At 39.0% G+C, this 19,356-nt stretch overlaps 1 protein-coding gene across 3 annotated transcripts; it reads right to left on the reverse strand.

Moving 5' to 3' along the window:
* Window positions 1-21: 21 nt before the first annotated feature.
* Window positions 22-19,272, reverse strand: LOC100704088 (serine/threonine-protein kinase DCLK1). 3 transcript variants are annotated; one of them, XM_005455014.4, is made up of 17 exons: window positions 18,677-19,272; window positions 17,929-18,309; window positions 17,349-17,695; window positions 9,802-9,901; window positions 8,223-8,339; window positions 8,043-8,137; window positions 7,022-7,109; window positions 6,720-6,889; window positions 6,252-6,371; window positions 5,842-5,988; window positions 5,179-5,312; window positions 4,355-4,432; window positions 4,131-4,227; window positions 3,944-4,024; window positions 3,733-3,846; window positions 2,950-3,020; window positions 2,214-2,408 (listed from the first exon to the last, which is right to left on the reverse strand). In XM_005455014.4, exons 2-17 carry the CDS (start codon window positions 18,287-18,289, stop codon window positions 2,351-2,353), a joined length of 2,178 nt encoding a protein of 725 aa, XP_005455071.1. In that variant the 5' UTR covers window positions 18,290-18,309; window positions 18,677-19,272; the 3' UTR covers window positions 2,214-2,350. The 3 variants fall into 3 exon arrangements, with proteins under 3 accessions (XP_005455070.1, XP_005455071.1, XP_005455073.1); XM_005455016.4 differs by lacking the exon at window positions 2,214-2,408 and adding an exon at window positions 2,848-2,869; XM_005455013.4 differs by lacking the exon at window positions 2,950-3,020 and having other exon boundaries at window positions 22-2,408.
* Between the last annotated feature and the right edge of the window lie 84 nt (window positions 19,273-19,356).

Consider the following 19,356-nt stretch of genomic DNA (forward strand, 5'->3'; position numbering starts at 1 on the left):
GTGTTTCAAAAAGTCACTGACTCACAAATTAAATCCATTTTATTCTCAGGTTTGGTTTCTGTGCAGAGTACATTGTTGGAAGTTTGCTTTTTAACCACGGCAATATTTTTTCCCTCTTCTTTTGTTTTTGTTCTCATTCAGATTGTTGTACAGCATCCTTACATTTATGGAATATGGGTAAACACAACACAACTGTTTTATTCTCCAGATTCAGCACATTCCCCAAAACTCACAATTTGCTTTTCTTGTGCTTTTTGGGTTTGATCCCTTCAATCGAAAAACATAAAAGCCCTTTTTACAACAAAGTCAGTCTTGTGAAGTTACACTGCTGTTAAACTAAGTATATACAAATCTTAGCTGTGTATGACTACAGTCTGCCTTTACCAAAGTTCATTCATCTAGACAACACGTATAATGATAAAAGGAATGGTTTTATATCTGTCAGGCATATGTTAAACAGTAGAAGACCAGAACAACTGATTTGGGATGCATATCAGCACACATGCAGATTACAGTTTATGAAAAAGGAAAGAGGACAGTCATAATAATGAATATTTTGTCCCCTGTGAACCGATGCATGGAGTAATTGGACATAAAGCACAGAAAGTCTAGTGACCTAAAATTGAAAGAAACATTCAACAAATTTAATGATCTACTGAAGAGAAATATTAAAATTATGGATTTTACTGGAAGCACTGTTGTATTTACTATTATTTAACTTGGTTCTTATTTCAGTGTGTGAAAATCAACCATGTTGCACCAGTTACCCTCGTGTGATAGGGAAGTGTTTCACATTCCAATAATCCCAGCAGCACATTCTCAAATATGCAAGCATTACAAAGGACACACAGCATTTGATAGGTATACTGCCCAAGAGCGCAGTATACCTAATTGCACTTAAATCTATATGTGTCAAGGCAAGGCCTTAAAATATGCACCTATTACCAACTACAGCATTGACATTCATATGCACCACAAGTGAATTACAATCACTCTCACAGATGTGTAACAGAACCATTTCAGTAATCATCCTCGAGCACACAGGTAAGCTAAACCATCAGTTAAATGTCAGTGGCCCATCTTCTCTTTGAGAAACTACTATGTGGCAAGTCAAGAATTGTCCTCATTCTGTTAGGTCCAGGAAATACTTATGTGGCAGCATGTCTGAAGTCCTTTCAAATAATGTGTCAATGGTTTATGCACCACAACTTTAAGTGCTACAGCACATTTACTGTTTGCCTTACAGTACAACAGAAGGTTGGCCGATACTGTTAATATTAACAAGCTGAAATCAGATATCTACCGATCATGTACTGAATGTAATTTAATATTTAGAGGCTAAGGTGTCTGTTTCAAAAAGCCTTACTTCCTGTAGGATACAATATTAACCAGCAGAGGGCTCCAAAGTACTACAATGAACCAGTTCTTGCTGCTTGATAGGGCTTTTTGGAAGGGAAGGGGAAACAACATGCATCTTGTGATTTTCTGTAATTTATATAATTAATATAATTATCACGGAAGCCTACACAAAAAATTTTTTTTTAAAAATAAAAATAATCAGCATTCAATGTTAGTGGATGTCTATTCGTCTTCCTTTGTTGGAAAAATTCTTCAGTGAGTTGTTTAGGCTCAAAAATGCAGATTTGCAAAGTTTACATTTAGGGGAAATAGAAAAATACTGAAACCTGACTACTGATGTTTGTTTTCATAGCTCTGGAGCCCAAGAGCCAGCTAAAGTCTGTGCAGAGGGGAACCCAACCTCTGGAAGTTAGCCAATTAGGACAGAGTGAGCTCATTGGGAGGACGGCCTTGAAGAGACATTAGCAAATACAGCCTGTTACAAATAGAGGTTTTACTGGGTGAACTGAGAGGCTGCATTATTAGAATATTTTGAATTTTAAATGATACAAAGATGTGCCATTTGAACTTGGGCATAAAAATATAAACCTGTAATAAGCAATAAGCTTATAAGGGGTGTTTGATCCAGACTAGACTTATCTCTTAAATGCATTCAAGAATTGAAAAAAAGGTAACATGACTTTGGAGGGAGGGGGAGGGAGGGGGAGGGGGGGGGGGGGGGGGGGGGATAAAACAGGTAAGGGTAATTATTCAGTCTATGAAAGCTCAAGTCAACAGACTACACCCATCAAACCCTCTGCCTCTTTTTCCACAGAGGAGTGGATGGCACTGTCACTCCAGGAAGGCTTTTAGAATGGAGAAGTGGGTGAACGGACAGTGTCAGCCGAACTTGGAGAATAGTCTTCGGACTCTGAGGTGACCTCAGCAGGGGAAAGGCCACGGTTTGCGCCGTGGGAGGGGCTGGCACGGATACCATGAGGGAGGTGGGCCTTTACATCCTGGTGGCGTCTTCGTCGGAAAATTTGCTTCTCTTTATCAAGTGGCGTGGTCTGAGAGAGGGTGACACAGCAGCAATTGTTAGCGTATCTAGAGAGCCAGATCAATGAGGATTGGCATCCACTCACTGAGGCATGAGGTACATTTTAGATGAGCCAGTGTCATCATGCACTTCTATGTGAAAAGCTGCATTTGCCTTGCAAGTTTTCTCTATGTGAAAAAAAATATGACTTCATCTTCTCTAAGGCAAGAAGAGGCAATAAAATCCACCACTTTTTTATGTTGTTGCCAACACTTCTAGAAAGGAAAAAAATGTTTTCATCTTGGAAAATAAAAATGAAGTAGCACAGTTTATAACAAACTCTCAAACAACCTTTTTAAATGCAAAATGAGTAGATGGCGAGGAAAACTGTGCAGCTACCTGCCACAGCCCAAATGAGATGATGTAAGGTGATAAAGTGAAGGATATGATGAGGCATGAAAAGGGATCCACTGATGGGCAATATGTCAAACCCTAGGGAGATGGGAAATGGAGACTGCCAGCACTTTGCCATGAAAGCACTCACTTTATTTAAGCACTATGCTTTGTCATACCTTATCCAGTACAAAGGATGCTGGTAGCGGTCCAAAGACCCTGACTTCTTGATGGTTAAGTCCTGGTCCAGCTGAGCAGAGAGAGATGAGCGCAACTCAGAGGATCACTATGAACTCAAAGCATCACTTACCGGATTAGGAACACATCTCTACACTCCTGTTATTATTGATAAGATACTCGCAGATAGATGTCATGTCACTGTCAACTGACAAGTGGTTTCAAAATAAGTAAACAAATAAAAGACTATATACGGGAAATGTAGAGCAATGCAGATCCTCCTTAATAACAGTGCTCACTTTGAAAATAAGTTATTTATCTTTCAAATCCAGCTTGTATTTGTAACTATTTCAAATTAAAATATTATCTCCTAAAACCTCATAATGGTCAACTATGTTATTTCTAAGCTTTTCTAACAAAAGTGCTGACAGTCCAGCTAAAAGTGGGATGAGAGGGCAGAGCAAACAAAGGAAAATCTAGCAGTAAGATGCAGATGGATGAAGTGATGACTGACAGAAAAAAGCAGGGAGTTTGCAGATTTAAAAACACCAAAGAACAATTGTTTACCTGTTTTACAAAAGCAGCAATTTTAGTTCCAACTTAAAATGACATCCAAGGCATAAAAATAAAAAGCTTCTGCATGTGTGTTGTATGAGGCACATTATGGCTCAAAGCTGAAAAGTCCTTCATTGCCAAAGCATGCTAATAAGCAGAAAGCCCAAATGTAATCTACCATTGCACACCGACATGCAGTGTCAGTGTGGAGAGTGCAGAGCAGTGCTTACTGTGATCACGGACACTCCAGCTGTAGTGCTGTTGACCTTGACTCTGGTGTTAAAGTGCTTCCTGATCTTCCCAGCCACTGGCAGCTGGTGTTCTTTCTTTGACACACCATCATCCTGATAAATATAAAGAGCCATACTTCAGCAACTCTACTTTTCTCAACGTCGCTGGTATCGATGCAGATTCGGGCGAAAGGACTGACTTCACACTTACATTGACCCACGGGTGATCAAGGACTTGTACAGCTGTATATCTCTTATCCACTGCTACCTGCAGCATCCCAGTGATCAGAGCCTAAACAGAGATTTGTTAGCCACAAGAATTCATAATAACATACTGAGGGTGTCTGGGGTGTTTCATATGGCTCGTGATCACAGCAGGACCACTTTCAGACACAAACCTTGGCTGAGTCTGACACATTGTCCCAGTGTGGTGCAGGAAATTCAAGCTGGCCCCTCAAAATCTGTTCAAAAAGCGCCTCCTGATCTTCACCACTCCTGTATACAGTTAAATTATAAAGCTAAGTTGGTCTATAGGTACTATTAGTCTACCTGCGACACCTTAAAAATGTATGGAAATAAAGTGTAACGCTTAAAGTAAACCTCCAAATACAGGCGCACATACCCATGGAAGGGAGGGAATCCACACAGCAGTATGTAAGTGATGACGCCTGCTGCCCAAATGTCAACCTTTAGTCCATATCTATAATATGAATATGAACACAACACATAAAGGACACTTGACACAGAAAAACAACACTCTTGCATCTTGATGCATGCTCAATCATCCAGGTAAGTAAATCTCCAAAAGTTGATTCTGTTCATCTGGACGTAGCATTTTCAGTGGGAGAAACGTTTCGTCACTCATCCAAGTGACTTCTTCAGTCTCAGCTGACTGCAGGATTCCCCAACCTTATAAACAGTACATTTGCATAATGACTGAAACTAGCACCACTGAAGGAACAATGGGGGAGGTCAGTTCCTTCATCAAAATTATGCAAATTCTCATGACCATTGATCAACAACCACTGATCAAAGACCACTGATCAATAACCATGAGTACCATTCACAGAGAGTTGGGGAATGGCTGCAATCACAGCATTGTAAGATGGCGAAAGATGTACCCTTAGGCCCCCTCCTCGATTCAGAGATGGTCTTTCCCTTTTCACGTAAATGGGTTCCTTGACTCCGCGCTCAAACCAGCGTTCCTCCCTGTCCAGGATGTGTACATCCTCATCATTGAAATCGAGGAGGGGGCCTAAGGGTACATCTTTCGCCATCTTACAGTGCTGTGATTGCAGCCATTCCCCAACACTCTGTGAATGTTACTCATTGAACGCTACGTCCAGATGAACAGAATCAACTTTTGGAGAACACTCTAGCATTTTTTTATGGTCTTGATAATGGTGCTGCAGATGACTGGACTGGATAATGTAATTACTGACTCACCCCATTTCAGCAACAATCTCTGGTGCTACATAGGTGGGTGTGCCACACACAGTATAAAGGGGCCCGTTGACAACAGTAGCCAAGCCAAAGTCTCCTAACTTCAGAGATTTACTCCCATCATTGTGCTCGTATACCTGGACAAGATACAGAAAAGGGACAGTGGGAAATACTGGATGAAAAGGTCACCAATAGTCAATCTGATGAGTAAAAATTTGATTTCATTATTGAACCAAATTTTTTTTTATTAGTGCAGTGATTTCAGAGAAAATGAATTACAAAAAAATCCAGTGACTGCAAACACGGATGGTCTGCACAGAAAACTGACTTTTGATTGGATCATGAAAGGAATCTTATGCAGCAAGCAGTAATACTAAAAAAGTGAATGTGTAGTTTTAAGATCAACAATTATTTTTGGTCTAGAGAAGAAATTTGGGTATATTTGATCATCGTTAAATTACCAAAGAACTGTGTAATTTAATTTACTTATTTATCTATGCACCATTTATTATTGGTAGTTTTAAATCCAAGCTGTTATGTATATACATTTACAGATTGTGAGGAAAAAACAATGACATGGAAACGGGGCTAATAGGGAAATTGGATATTTTACAATGCAAAGTGATTCCCCACCCATACAGACGCTCTGTGCAGAGTCGTACTTACCAACAGATTTTCTGGTTTTATGTCCCTGTGGACAATATTGAGACTGTGCAGGTACTTGATAGCACTTGCCAGGTTGAACAGCATAGAACTGGCATCGCGCTCAGTGTATTTGTTAGAAGATGTAATGGCATCAAAGAGATCACCCCCCTGGAGAAAGAGCGTTTGAAATGTGAAAGAGGCCCAGTTGCTAAATTTATAACAGTCTGACGCAGATAAATGGTTAATAAAATTTTCCTTTTAACTGAAGTTAATCAATTCAACTATAAACCAGTCTATAACAGCAAAAAGAATGCATTACATATGATATGAAATGTTTTTGATAACTTATTTGAATTATATCTTGTGACATCGAAGGTTTCGATTTCTTCGTTAAATTTTTTTTTTTTTTTTTTTTTTTTTTAAATCAGTACCTTAACTAACTCCATTACAAGATAGAGCTCGTTTTGGGTGTCCATTTCCTCAATCAAAAGAACTATGTTGGGATGTTTCACACGCCGAAGGATTGATACTTCACTCTGTATCATGTGCTCCTGGGTGACAAAGAAAACAATCTGTACACTGTAGCCAGAATACTTTATACACAATATGTGGGATTTGTTTTGTAATTTTAGAGAAAAAAAAAAAAAAAGAGAAAACAATTTTTAAAAGAGAACTCTGTAAACTAGGATAATTTGATGCTGTGATTTAAGCAGAAAACAAAACAAAACAAAAAAAACCAAAACAACCAGAACCAAATATTTTTGATTCCAGCGACATAGCAACCCCTGCTCACCAATGAGTTAAAAAAAATGACTCAGCAGCAGCTGAACTTCAACTTTACGAACATTAGGAATTTGATGGTGTAAAAGCTGAACTGAGCAGGTGCAGAGCAGGCTCACCTTTCCCCTGCACTTATCTTTGCTGATGATCTTGAGCGCATACTCCCTTCCAGTGGATCTCTCCACACACTCTCGGACCACAGCAAAGTTTCCGTCCCCTAAAGTCCTCCCCACTTTGTACCTCTCTGCTATGGAGGCAGGGACTGAAGAGTACTCATCCATTGGCTCAGCTGTGAAAAAAATAAAATAAAATACACTCTATAATAGGTAAAGCATTATATAGTAGTTTAAATGTTGTTTGCAAACAGTTTCTTGTTTGTTTGTTTGTTTAAAGTTAGTTTATGTCTCGTGTCATTTCTGACCTTCGCTGCTCGGCCCATCTCCTTCATCCATTGAGCTGCATACTTTGGTAGACGCCAAGGAGAGTGAAGAACCACTGTGTTGAGATCCCTGAAAAAGAAGAGACAGCTATGGAGTGAGAATAAAAAGATAAACAGACGTACTTGTCTTACACAAATTTCAGAGGGGAGCAAAGCTTGTAAAAATGTGATTACAGCCAGATTACACAGAGCTTGTTTGTTCCACTCTGCTAGCCTTGAGCATGTAGATAGCAATGAACCAAGCATGGTGAAACCTTACACAAACCTTTTTACCAGCGCAAAGACTACCAAGTGATTCTGGACAGACAGAAAATGACATGCAAAAACTTCACGACAGTAACAATACCTACCTGAACCAGAATTATGAATAAGGGACACCGGTATCACTGATACCTGGATTTTAAATGAGAAATGAGAGACTGTGCACTCTCCTCATCCATGATCAGATATGTCATAATCAACGCAAAATGCTGCTGCTTCAGTACAGATTGTGTTTCATTCACAAGTTGCTGAAAAGTTGCTAGCCAGCAGCATTAATTACGTGAGCTTTTAATTTACTAGCGTGTTTGTTTAATCTCTTAATTGCTTCATTGTGACAAGGGTTCCCTGAGTTCATGTCAGAGTTTTCTCCACAGGATTTAAGCTCACTTAAGCATTTTGGATTTTTTCCCCATTTCCCACATAAATCTTTGTAATGATACAAATGCAGGCTTTAATGGGGCATGAAATTTATTTCCATTAACATAACTGCAACACAAAGTAATTAAGTTGTTAGGTTAATAGGTAGTAAGACTCACACATTTTCTTTGAACTACAAGGATGGTGATAAACTTCTACAAATCATTTCCATCAGTAAAGCTCAAGGCTTTTGTTCTGTTCCATGTCAGTGCAATACCTGTTGAAGCACTTAAAGTTCTGCCTAATTAAATGAAAAACTTCTTAAATTCTTCAACCTTGGCACAACACAAATCATTACTTCATTATTTCATTTTTGTTATTTTACCTGTCGTCTTCTGAGGCTAGCTGGACTGGTTGGAGAGGGGCTTGGAGACTTTCCAGAACGAGGTGTGGACAGCTGACTGCCTGCAGTGCCATTAGCTTTTAGGATAAGATAAAGATTAAATACTGTAGCATAAACCAAGTTCACAAGATGTGAAAGGACAGATCACATGCACACTCTTACCTGAACCGGCAGATGAGGGAGACTTGCTCCTGCGGGGCATTCCACCACTTCTTGGGGAAGAGAGACCGTGTACTGAGGGCAGCCGCCCATATGATGCAGACTTTGTCACCCTGCATTCTGCAAAGAAATAAAAACAAGAAAAATAAAAGGTTTACTTGTTTATTTATAAGGAACCCCATTATCTTCCACAACAGTGGTTACTAGTCTTCCTGGGGCCCAAACCATCAAATACAATCAAATGAAATATTACACAATAAAGTGGATGCAAAATATCTGCAATATCTGCAAGGTGTGGACTGTTGCAGCATCATTATGCCAGAGTAATAAATGATCAGCTTTATGTGTGGCATACTGACCTTTTGTCTTTCTTTCGGCTTCTCTGGCATTATTAAATGGTAAATGGACTGGTTCTTATATTGTGCTTTTCTTCTCTACCTGAGTACGCAAAGTGCTTTACACAATGTGTTGCATTCACCTATTCACACCCATTCACACAAGCACTTTTTCTATGCTTAAGTGCTTTCTATCTACCACTGACACTCTGATGGATGCATCAGTGAGCATCTTGGGGTTACAATCTGAGCTACAGCCATCCCTTATTATTACAACTGTTCTCTTTTTTTTCCTCTTTTCTTGGGCCTATCAGTATAAACCAAGTGACGACTTCAACTGGCTACCAACAAGCACGCACTGTAACTAATGTAGATCTCATTTATATCATTATCATACAATTTGAAACAAAGAAAAGTTTTATGACCAAATGAACAGATTCTTGGTCAGTGGCTGGATGAGTACAAGACACCATACACCACTTTGATTCGGGTGCATGAGGGGTGGAGGACGGGTGCTAATTTATCTGAAGAGCTGGTAAACCTTTTTGTGCTGAGGATAGGACGATACTCTCAAACCAGCTGCAAGTCTCTGGAAGATACTTTCTGTAAGCAGTGGTACAGAAAGGCATCCACAGCATGTGCCAAATCTTTATGCAGGACAAAGATTCACTACATCGGTCCAGTAAGCACAGGTTTTGGAGCAGTGTACAGCATACTACCATCCAGAAAATATATTTATTTCTTTTTTTTTCCCAAAAAAGCATTGCCTATTTTAGCAAGCCAATTCTTTGTGGTTTGTAGAGAAGAGTCCATGTTGCAGACTGTCCTGCTTGAAGTCTAGATATGTTACATGTTAAAATATTTTATGCATAATTAAATGAAAAATATCAGGCGGGAGACTTCAAACTGTGAAGCAGCTGAAGTTTTTATCTTGAACAGGAAAAATGTGAAATCCTCCTTCAGAGCTAGAGAAAGAGGTGATGCAATAGAGTGGTGGGCATGCTCATGATGCACATTTATTTAATTTCTTTCTTTCATTAAAAGCACATTTCACAAAAATATAGATTTTTTTTCTCATTTGAAAATCATGTAATCATCATCGTCATCATCATCATCAACTGTCAATATTATATTTAGTATTACTATTAAATATAGGGTTCACGTGTTTTTCGAATGACTACACAGCAACATAAGGTGAACAACATATAAAACACGGGAATTGGTAGAAGCCTCATAACTACACTTACCACTTTCATCCAAGTTGAAGTCGTCTTGATAGCGGAACTTTTCGGGGCCACAAGCAATGAATATATCATCTTCCCCAAAAAAGTCCTGAAGGGAGGTGACCTGAGAAAAATGATGTCTGTCAGCTGTAGTCCAATAAGTCTGAAATGTGTTCACTCTCAAGTGATACTATACATAATCTGGAAATAAGATGTGTTAACATCTTTAAATATTGTATACATACTATAACAGACAAAGCATTTTTTTCCAGCAGAGACATGCAAACCAAGTAAAAATGTGTATATTGCTATTTCTTCTGCTTGGTTTTTCAATCTGAGGCAAATGAGATTCAGTGTGTCAGTGTAAGATATCATAGCAACATGACACATCCATGCTAAGTGTAGGATCTAGTACTAAACATATTGAACAAAAATGTCATTAAAATTCAGGTTGCACAGTGATTGGCACTGCAGTCTCACAGCAAAAGGTATGTAGGTCTGAACCCTGGCAACATTCCTTCTGTCTGCAGTTTGCATGTATTTGTGTATTTGTGCAAAGGATATAGCAGTTTGTTCGTATACAGCAAATGGTGTATAATGGCTTTTAAACTTGAATAGGATTTATAACATGTGGCTAATCATGTTAAATAGAGTATATAAAATTTGTGCTAGTAAAGAAAGATCTACTGTACTTTATTGATTATGATGCTGGATTTAAGGATGCCAAGTTTGAATAAATGCTTATTGTGACCTAAGCACAAAGGAAAAAAATTAATGGTACAGCATGTGTAGCACATGAGTAATAGAATTTACCTCTTTCTACTCTTGTAACAGCCCAGCAGCACTTTAATGTCTTCAGGGTAACCATTAAGAAAAGAAAAGCTCCTTTTAAACCTGCTAGATTTTATTCAGTGGAGACCACAACAATGGTGTCTGTCTGTCATTAAATTGTCATCATCTCTGGTGGGAGATTAAGTTAATTGCCCTCTGTTATTGCAGATTATATTTTGTAAAATCATGTTAGAAACTGTTTAACAGTAGCTATTTATTCAGAGATCCAGTCGCAACAACACACAGTGGTCAGGCTGTTTCTGAAAAAGAAGCATTTCCACAATGTACTTTACTTAGTTTAAGCAAACTTTGGATAAAATAACATAGTAACCAAGTACCCATCACTGTAATAACAACAGAGAGTGAATTATAATCATTTCTGCTTTTCTATAAACAACAACTGTATGGCTAGGTGGATGCTGGTGTTTGCATTTATACAAAAGTCTATCTCAATGGTTATATAGCAGTCTCATGAATAAATAAAGATAGACACAGATGACTCTTCGGCTAATAAGAGTGTGCAAGAGAAAGTAGAGCTTCAGTTTTAATTTCCTCTCCATAAGGTTCAGCCTTTAATCCTTCTTGTTTAACTGACCTGTAGTATTATAGATATCAGTTAAAATACAAAGGCATGCTTAGTGCAACTTCACATATATTGTTAAGAACTGCATGTTTGCCACTGTGATCACCTCTAGGATTTCTCCTGCTAACCCCTCTCCAATGTCCCTATTGGACTGGGGTTAGCTGGATGACCCACGCCTACGCATGGTGTGCTCATCGATGAAAGCTCCCTCCTTCCTGCAGCCTGTTACTGACTGACAGGCTCATTGGGTTTGTTTATTCTGGTTTAAAAATTCACCCATCCATAAATGCTTTACACTACTAACTTTCTACACTCATATACACAAACACACATTCTGCTACGTTGTTTGTGATTTTGTGCATAAATTCCTCTTTGTTGTTGTCTCCCATTCCTTGTCAACCTATAAACTGAACTGTGACCTTGATGACCAAGGAAATGGCTCTCTTATGTACACGGGAAAACGGACAGTAACAAACGACACAAAAAACAAGACACCGACTTGCTACATTAAATCTAATTTTATAGTAAATTACAACTTCCAATAACCTAATTGAGATCGGAAAGCAATTATGTTGCATTCCTTTTTTTTTCTTTTTTTTTGCAAAATCCAGCACACCCTTTTTCTTTTCTTTAAAAAACTCAAACCCACACATGACAGACTGTAACAAATTCAAGCCAAGATTATGGGGAAAACACACTTTAGTCAACAAAATATGCATAACCAATTTGGATATTTGGACCCATTTTGATTTCAAGTAGTACAGTGAGGAACAAGTTCAACATATACAGATTGAGTTTTTCAATGCTAAAAATATGTGCCAAAAGTTGGTACCCATTAATCAAGAACTATAAGCTTAGCAGGAGTCTAAAAAGATTTTAGAGGTGAGATAGACTGCTTGCTTTACTCTATCAGCACCACAACTGAATTACCTTATCACATCATGTTATCACCTTTTTTCTGATGGATCAATATTCTGGTCTCCACTGCACTGATCTTAGATCACAATAAAAAACAGAACACAGTCAGGCTGGCTATACCAATAACCCGCTGAGAACCTCTAAAACATTCAAAGGTCATTCAGTCAAAAATTGTTAAAATGAATATCAAACACATGGGGGTGAGGAGAGGGGTTGCTAAATAAGAACTGTTTCTCTGCATCACTGATGTCCCCTACCCCCAATTCTACACCCTCCTCCTCCTAAAAGGAAATCCCACAGGGAGGAGCTGCACAGCAGTTACCAAGGAGACCAGACAAAAATCACAGCTTAGTTTAAGACAATGAGAAGGTTACTTTGACACCCACTGTCAGATCCTATCTGGAGCTCTTAATGGTGCAAACTGCAGATAACACAAAAGCAGCATAGCCTCATTTAGAGAGAATGACGAAGCATATTGTTAGGATGTTGTTAAGAATTCAAATCTCCACCTTGTTAATCCCAATCTCTCTCTGTGAATTGTCTTGGAATCAAAAACAATGAAAAGGTTAAAGGTAAAATAATAATGATAATAACAACAACAACAATAATAATTTTATTATTATTATTATTATAACCATAACAATAAATATAATAATAACCATAACAATAACAACTATTATTACTATTACTGTGAGATAGTGGAGTCTGAATGTTTAAAAAATATGATACCTACCAAGGGCTAAAAACCTTTTACAGATCCAATTAATGATATATGCACTCTCAATATCGTGTTCACCTTAAATATACAAAAGATTGATAACTTTATAAAAGAACATGAGACAAATGTTGATCAATGATTTCTTAAAATGCGCCTAAAAGTTACCTCTTATTTCAGAGTTCTGTAGTTCCACCAAAGTACTTTGAATTTAGAATTCTCGAGTTGTGATGAAGCTAAATAACAGAGGCAACTGTGAATGTGATGCTTCATATTGATTACTTCTTCCCTTCAGGCTCTGTGACACAGCAGCTCCATTAAACCTACCATTCGCATAGAAAGCACACGCATACTTTTCACAATTCAGGAGCATCCTGGGGAAGTATTGATTTCCAGGGTTTTATCTATGATTTCCACAAGTGCTGTTCCTGACATTCAATCCAGAAATAAATAACAATGGATATATGCATGCTATAGAAGCCTATTGATTTGAGCCATAGGAAAGACCACATAAAGGAACACAATTGTGTAACACAACAAAGCATGCACAGGTGGAGCTTCCCAGGACACTAAAGCTTCCTCTGAAGTGTGAGAGTGAAAGCAGGAGCCAGTCACTTAGCATGCCAGAAAGAAACATGACTCATCTTTACCTCCAGTTGGCAAATGGTTCTTGTTCTATTTTGCATGAGCTTCCTTTATATGCAGTCGGTTGTACAAATACCCAAATCAGTTCTGCTGCAGAAACAGCAGCGACTTAACAGGGGCTGTTCCAAAAACAGTGAGAGAAGCTAAGTTTCTACACTTAGCTCTTAGAAGTGTTTCAAAACCAAAAAACACCCCCAAAACATTTATAATAACCAGCCAAGATAATAAGCACACCCTGCAAATATTTTTGGTATAATGAGAGTATGTGGAAAAGTCTATTTAATAACAGACAGATGATCACTATTATCACCTAAACTTTTTAAATATTCAAGAATAGTTTCACTGCAACATCACACACAAGTTACTGTAAAGATTTTCTTAACACAGCTCAGGATGTTCACATGCTGTAAAGTTTCTTTTGAATTCCACAGACAGAAAATTCCACCGAGCGCAACGGGTAGGTTGAAGGGACAATGCAATGACGAAGCTCATCCAGCATGTAATCCATCACAATTCACAATTTATTACCAGTAAATATGATAAATATGTCCTTGAGCACAGTTTGGATGAAGATCCATTAGGTGATCGCTGTGTGCAGGTTTCACTAAAATCTGACCAATACTTGAGGAGGAGTAGTGAATTTTAACTGTGGATGGACAGCTGCCTCGCTATGGCATGAGGTCATCAGTCCTTTGGCTGGATGAGCTAAAAATCTTATCTACCAAATGAAGTGGCACGCTTTGTACAGCCAGACTACAGAAAGTGGGAGGAAAGTGAGACACTCTTCCATCTTGTTCATCTTTTTGCACATCGAATTTGAGAAGGCTGCAAAGCAACTAAAACCATTTAGTCATTTTATTTATTGAATCAAGAAACAAAGTGACATTTTTCTAAGACAGTGAGATGGGAGTTACAGCCGGGATCCACAGAGCAGACGTGACATTTGTGGTATGAGTAGAAACCAAAGAGATTAATTGTGGGTAAATCCAGACCAGACCAGAAAATGGCAGAGTCAAAGTCAACTTAAAGGAATGAATTAGAAAAACATTATGTGAGCTTCAGCTCTCTTGTACACAGAGCACCATAATTTCCAACCACATCCACTGTGTATCTGATTGGCAAAGCATGAATGGACCATTTAATCACATCCTCTCATACATAACTTTAGAAAGGAGGCGTAAGCCTCTGCTTTCAAGCACTGATGTGAAGCTAGACTATCCTCGGATGGCTGTTGACATCTATTTGAACAAGAAGTGTTGACTTTAGCATGAAGAGAACTTAGCACTGTGCATAACACAGTTACAGTGCAGAGCCACATCCATTTCAGTAGGGATGGGAACATCATGATCGAGTCCCCTCAGACCTACTCAGTCTTGTAAATGCTCTTTGCTCCATCTGACAAATAATATCAGGGGTCATAACAGGCCATGTCTCTATAGATAAGACCACAATAGTGGGACTTATCTGTGGAGTATGCATCTCTCCATCACTTTTCTCTGTGCATTACAGTATGTTGGAGTGCCTTTACTGTGGCTAAGTCCTTAATGATTTCAGCCATTAACTTGGCTGTGTGTATTTAGACACACATTGCATGGCAGTCCACCATTACAGAGTGACTCAGCAGTATGTGGGATCACAGGCGTCAACAAGCACAGCCACCCGCCAAGCTGATCCACAAATAGAACCATGAATCATGAGTCAAAAACAACTAAGTATAAAACAACAAATCACAGGAATGCAACTGCTAATTCACCGGCAGACTCGAAAAAGAAATGCATAACAATCAATTACGGCTGTTTAAGTTTAATCTGTACTTAATTCTTACTGGAAAACAATGTATATAAAAATAAATTGTCACATTTTTCTTTTCTTTTCTTTTTTTTAAACTGTCAGCAAAAGCCTGTCTAAGAACCCACCCCAGAAAGCAGGTCATTTACCAAAAGGTTAAACACCCGTGAAAACAGGTCTCTTAATGCCAATGGGCGTTTATTTGGCCATCTGGTGGCACAACAGGGCAAAAAGTCACAAAACCAGAGAAATGATGGCACTGCCAAGCACACAAGCAGCTTATTATTGGACAGACAGTTAACAAAATCCAAAAGCAGATACAAAAGGCAGTTAGAGACGGTGAGAGGACCATAAAAAATACATCTGAACTTCCTACTTTTTCCATAGAGTGGGATTCTACTTTTAATATATTGTAGTCTCATTGTGCTTTTTGCTAAACAAACCTCTATTCCTAAAACAACAGAGGATTTTCTGAAGGCAGATTTGTTTGTTAGTGTGAAAAATCCTCCAACTGTTCCTTCTACATACCATTACACAAAGGATGCTTTCCTGGGATTACACCTTAGCCATGTGCTCCATCTTGCCGCCGTGTGTAATAATAAGGCCGACAGACTGAGCACTGCATCTGTGAGCCTTTTCACAATACACCTACAGTCCTGACATCAGTACTGCACCGCTCTGCCGCAGAGGCTGTTCCTTAGCAACCAGCTCAGGAAACCATTTCACCATAGACACCATCACAGCGGGGGGGGGGGAGTCAGAGGATACTAATACAGAGTGACCTAACTATTTCTATGACATGTTTAGACAGTTCTTAGTGTAGGTGGCACTTACATGCTGTCCAGCCATGTCAGCCTACATAAAAAAAATAGTCACTTATGACTCACATAATTTTCAAACAAAGGTTAATATAATTAGTCTACATATACAGTGTAGTTATCAATGTATAAATAATAACAGTCCAGAGTATTTAGAGCATATAGTCGAAGCAAGAATACAAGAAGCTTTATAATTAAGTGTCAAGTCGCTGATCAAATTGCATGTTTTGTACAAACTCACTTAGTAAGTATACATTTAATAATGTGTTACTGTTAGTAGGAATATGAGATGGAGTCCTAGAAACCCATTTCTCATAATACATTTTACACATATTCCCAGATGACTCTGAACCTGCTGGGCTCTCTTGTTGGGTAAGGAAGCAATTCTTAGGGACAAGACTGAAGAACAGACCACACAGCCTCTGATGTCAGATGCATAACTCCAAATCTTTTAAGCCTCCTGCAAATGTCTACCAAGTGTGGTTCACTGTAATGTTCTAAAATCAAACTTATGATGTAACACAGCACCACAAATGGGAATTCAGCATGGCAGCACCAGAATACACCAGTCTCCAAAACCACTTACAAGGGCTGAGGAGGCATGATCCCATTTTACTCTGACTTCTTTTCCACAGAAGCATCCTTCCATCCTTCCCACTTGTGACCAATTACATGTTTAAGTGGTGGAGAGGCTTAAGATAAAGCAATTGCACTCTTGTAGGTACTGGGCTCTTACTGTATGGTTGTTCTTCCTGCTTTGCCTTAGTCCGTGATTTTCAAATAAAAACATTTGGTGTTAGGAGCTTTAGTTTGAAATAGGGTGAAAGTAAATAACATCTCTTCTTTTCAACTTTTCAAATTTACTGTATCAAAAGTGCAGCTTGTTACACGAATGTGCACATAGCTTCACTGATGGCAAGCGCAAACACACTTGTGTAAATACAAACAGAAGATCATCAGACACTGTAACTTGTCCTGAATGGCACAGTTGTGAGACGTATACTTAAGGCTTCCTCTGAGTAAGGACAGCACTGAAAGTCACATAAACACCTTTAGCTGTAGTGACAAACGTGCTTACTGTGGGAAAATAAAATCCCATTATATTTGCAACTTTTTGGTGATGCCTGAGATTCCCAAAGTCACTACCTAATGTAAATGTTTTCCTATTTGAACCCCACTTGGAAATATGCTGTTGCTAGTACTAGAAGTCTTTGAAATTAACAAACCAATAACTCTGCAGAAACAACAAAAAAAACAACAATTTAACACCTACCGCCTTCCCGTCAACGGTATAAAGCCTTTTGACGACTCCAGAGTCTAACTTGATGGCATCTGTGATGTCGGTCATGACTTGTTCAAACGAGTGTGCAGTCTTCTTGTTGAGCAAGATCCGTACAGCCTTGCGAGGTTTTACTCCACTGCGGACAATCGTCACCAGTTTGGGCCTGATGAAGTCCTTGCTCTCCCTGGTTTCTGGAGATCCAGCCTTGGCACTACCAAGGGAAGAAGGGTCACGGACAGACACAGCAGTCTTAGCACCAACTGACCAGTTAGGATTTACATTCTTTGTGTAGTCCACCTTCTTGTATGGCTCTATAGATGCACAAACATAGCTCTCTCCTGGAGGAAAAAAAAAACAAGACAGATTTTCTCAGCCCATTAGCAATGCTAACACAAACAGAGCATATTAAAAAAAAGTATAGGTTGTGTCAGAGCAGAAGAATTTAAGAGTTTTTGTTTTTATCTCCCATTTTAGTGTCATTTCCATCACATTTTACTGTACTAAATAACTGTTTTACTTAATATAAGCCCAATCTAAGGCAGGCTTAAAACTGTTTAGAAACAATGCTCACCTTCCTCCAGCTGGTCCATGCTGGTGATCCTTGTTGACCCATCAATCGTGTATATGGTCCGTACTCCCTGGGGTAAGTTGACATTATCTGACAGACATCTTGTAAGGTCAGCCAAGAGTGCTTCGAGAGACCTAAATCTCTCCTGAGAAATGGCATACACAATCCCCTTGAAGTATCGGTCTCCATTGCGGTAGAAACGGATCTTCTTGGCCTTCTTTTCTGAGCTTAGTGCTTGCAGTGTCCTGGTTCTGTACAGGCTGCAGTGAGCGCTATGAGTGGGACTGGGGAGCCCATTCCCTCTCGAGCCCCTTCGGGTGTATCGTTGAGCCTTGTCCCGCTCATCAAAGTGTTCCAGCTCCATGTCTGTGCTGTGCTATTACACTGAATAATATGAGGAAAAACATGCTTGCAATCTTAATAAGCATTTTAACTTATAACATATTACACCAATTAGGTTTCCTTTAAGTCTAGTGGCTTATACATCCTGCTACAGCACTGGCACAAGCCTTGATGCTGCAACTGCTGCTCATACACACATTATGAAGTAACATGTCACACCCATTTCATGTTCTCTGGAGTATCTCAATTTAAATATATACAATTCACATGCATTTACTGTGGATAATATATGAACAGTAACCGTCTCTTGTGGGATTCTGGCTAAAAGCTTATTGAAAGGTAAACCTTAAAAATACAAAAGGAAGGAAACGGTAGTCAGCAGGATCTTCTAGTTTCTGTGCAATCTTACCTCTGAGGTGAAGACGGATGTAATCAAACGCTTCCAGGCGAAACGTGTCTCAGATCTTTTATTTATTGGATACCTTGTATGAACCATGCGTCCCTTTGTTGCCCTGTGATGGTGCTCTGCCTCCCTGCCGTGTGTCTACTCTGCTGTGTACTCACACTGGAGGCAGGGCTGTAGCCGGTGTCCTCCACCCTCCCTTACTCCTCTTCCATTGCAGTGATTTACCGGACCGCTCTGCTGTCAGCTATCCTCGTGCACGCTACTGCCGGGGCGCGTTCTCGCACGTATTAATAAAATGCGCGTTCGTGTTGACCTGCTTTAGCACTATTAGGGATGCTTAGAATCAAAAACTACTAATTCTCGTTAAGTTTTAGCCGTTAGTTTTTTTCTGATTGCGAACTAAGTTTTATTTTAACTTCCAGGTGTAGTAGGCTACGCCTGCAGGTTTATTTCACCAAAGCAACAATAAAATGTTGACTTTCCCAACTTTAGCGACCTTATATCTTACAGACATTTTAAAACTAAACGGATAAAGAAATAACTTACTATGAGTGTTTCTTTAAGTAATTAACTAACCATTTGCACTGAATTAAAAAAAAACAAACTCAAATTAAACCGTAAGTTTAGCTTCTAGCGAGTGTTTTAGCTCGTTTAAACGGTTACTATCGTTGGAAAATAAGTAA

Source organism: Oreochromis niloticus, linkage group LG14, assembly GCF_001858045.2.
Source record: "Oreochromis niloticus isolate F11D_XX linkage group LG14, O_niloticus_UMD_NMBU, whole genome shotgun sequence".
In the NCBI taxonomy this organism is placed as follows: domain Eukaryota; kingdom Metazoa; phylum Chordata; class Actinopteri; order Cichliformes; family Cichlidae; genus Oreochromis; species Oreochromis niloticus.

Coding starts and splice junctions, on each gene's coding strand:
- LOC100704088 (XM_005455013.4), bottom strand. CDS start 18,289: ATGGAGCTGGAACACTTTGATGAGCGGGACAAGGCTCAACGATACACC. Junction 17,696..17,928: donor CATGGACCAGCTGGAGGAAG/GTGAGCATTGTT, acceptor TTTTTCCTCCAG/GAGAGAGCTATGTTTGTGCA. Junction 8,340..9,801: donor CTTCAACTTGGATGAAAGTG/GTAAGTGTAGTT, acceptor ATTTCTTTGCAG/AATGCAGGGTGACAAAGTCT.